This window comes from Selaginella moellendorffii, unplaced genomic scaffold, assembly GCF_000143415.4.
Source record: "Selaginella moellendorffii unplaced genomic scaffold, v1.0 SELMOscaffold_37, whole genome shotgun sequence".
Classification (NCBI taxonomy): domain Eukaryota; kingdom Viridiplantae; phylum Streptophyta; class Lycopodiopsida; order Selaginellales; family Selaginellaceae; genus Selaginella; species Selaginella moellendorffii.
In genome coordinates, this window is record NW_003314298.1 from 1,410,602 (window position 1) to 1,412,550 (window position 1,949).

Genomic DNA, 1,949 nt, shown 5'->3' on the forward strand with positions numbered 1-1,949 from the left:
TAGAGATTTTGATTTACTACTTCCATAGCTTTCTCAAAGACATGTTCTTCTCGGTCTCCTTCTTCATCACTTTGGCCACCGCCATGTCGAAGTCTTCCTGGGTGACATGAACGCGCCTCTCTCGCAGAGCAAACATTCCAGCCTCCGTGCACACCGCCTGGAGAGCAAAAAAAAAAAAAAACACACTCCGTCGTCAAGGACCAACTAAAGCGCGAGCATCACAAACCTTTAGCTCCGCTCCCGAGGCACCGTTCATCTTCTCGGCGATCTTCTTCAGGTCGATCCCCCGCATTAGATTCATCTTGCGCGAATGGATCTTGAGGATATCCAGACGGGACTGGAAAAACGAGCGCGTGAGGAAAGAACAGAAAAAAGGACCAGGAAATACCTCTTCAGTTGGGTTTGGAAACTCGATCTTGCGGTCTATTCGTCCGGGCCGGAGGAGAGCGGGATCAAGGATGTCGATCCTGTTTGTAGCCATGAGAACTTTGATCTTGTTGGAGGCCTCGAAACCATCCAGTTGATTGAGCAGCTCCAGCATTGTTCTCTGCACTTCACTGTCCCCGTTGCCATTGCCAGACTCCATACGGGACGAGCCAATGCTGTCAATCTCGTCCATAAAGATAATGGATGGAGCATGCTCTCTAAGAAAACACAGAAAAACGTAACTATACTAGGATAGAATATGGACATTACGATACCTTGCCATGACGAAAAGCTCTCGCACCATCCTCGACCCTTCTCCGATGTATTTCTGGACTAGCTCGGACCCTGAAACTCTTATGAATGTACAGTCAGTATGGTGAGCCACGGCCCGAGCCAGCAAAGTCTTTCCAGTTCCAGGAGGGCCATACAGTAGCACTCCCTGCACAGCAGAAGACAAGAATAGATGCTGGTACCAAAAGCCAAACTTTTGTTAGCAAAATTTTACCTTCGGCTGTGCAATACCCAGGCTCTCAAAAAGCTCAGGATGCTTGATCGGAAGCTCAATAACCTGAGAAAGAAATGAAATAAGAAACTCAACCTCGAAGGGAAAAGCATAGCCAAAACTGACCTCTTTGATCTCTTTGATTTGCTGGTCAAGCCCACCGATCATATCGTACGTGGAGTCCGGGACCTTCTCAACCTTCATCAAATTCACGAGAGGATCCACTTTGCTGGGAAGGATCAAGTGCAGCACATAGCTATCGTTTCGAAGAGCAACTCGAGTGGTGGGAGTGATCTTGCTCATGTCGATGCTCTTGTCAACATCTACGACATACTTTCCTTCTGGGTGCACTTAAAGTTCCACCAAGAAGAAAAAAATACTCTAAAGTGCCAGAAAGGAGGAGAAAAAAAATTACATACCTTCACAAGAACTTTGCTCTTTCCCATCACTTTGACGACCTCACCAACATACGATCCCGGTTCTGGGTTCGCAGCATCATCTCTAACTTGCAGCATTTGCTGGCTATACATGGTATGGAAGATTTCCATTATTATTCGACTGGTTGAGTGGAAGATTAGTTCCCAGGTTGCTACGGGATTGCTAGTAGCAGAAGTTAACGTGAGCACTATGTGTGAACTTGGCTCCGGTGGCGTATCGATTGTAAGCTGTTTTCCAGTTCTAGGACATGTCTGCTGATTGCCGATTGCTTTCAACAGGTTTCCATGGCTGAGAGAACTTTAGGAGCGATTGGAGTTCGGTTTGCCAGGTTTCTATCCTTTAATACGCACCATTCTTTGAGCTCACCTTGTGTTACTGGCAGCTTGGCATACCTTTTCATTCACTATGCTTTGCTGGTGGCTTATGTGGCTCGATCTGCTGATATCATATCAAACGCCAGTGGTGCTCCTCTGTGTGTCACTGTCCGTAACTCTTCTTTCTTCTTGTCTTTGACTCTTGTGCTTGACTGCTCCTTTCTTTCACATGGGCTAGTGCACTACTCTTCACTGGAATATTTGGCGGG

The 1,949-nt window shown here is 46.8% G+C and overlaps 1 protein-coding gene across 1 annotated transcript in view; it reads right to left on the minus strand.

Annotated features, from left to right (window-relative positions):
* Positions 1–16: 16 nt before the first annotated feature.
* The window catches only part of LOC9653743 (26S proteasome regulatory subunit 8 homolog A), a 15,076-nt gene continuing 13,143 nt past the window's right edge, over positions 17–1,949 (minus strand). Inside the window, exons 3-9 of the mRNA XM_024683380.1 lie at positions 1,348–1,391; positions 1,055–1,279; positions 932–994; positions 702–865; positions 389–644; positions 227–337; positions 17–157 (exon numbers count right to left, since the gene is read on the minus strand). Coding sequence (XP_024539148.1) covers positions 17–157; positions 227–337; positions 389–644; positions 702–865; positions 932–994; positions 1,055–1,279; positions 1,348–1,391 — 1,004 coding nt within the window. The remainder of the gene's footprint in view (positions 158–226; positions 338–388; positions 645–701; positions 866–931; positions 995–1,054; positions 1,280–1,347; positions 1,392–1,949) is intronic.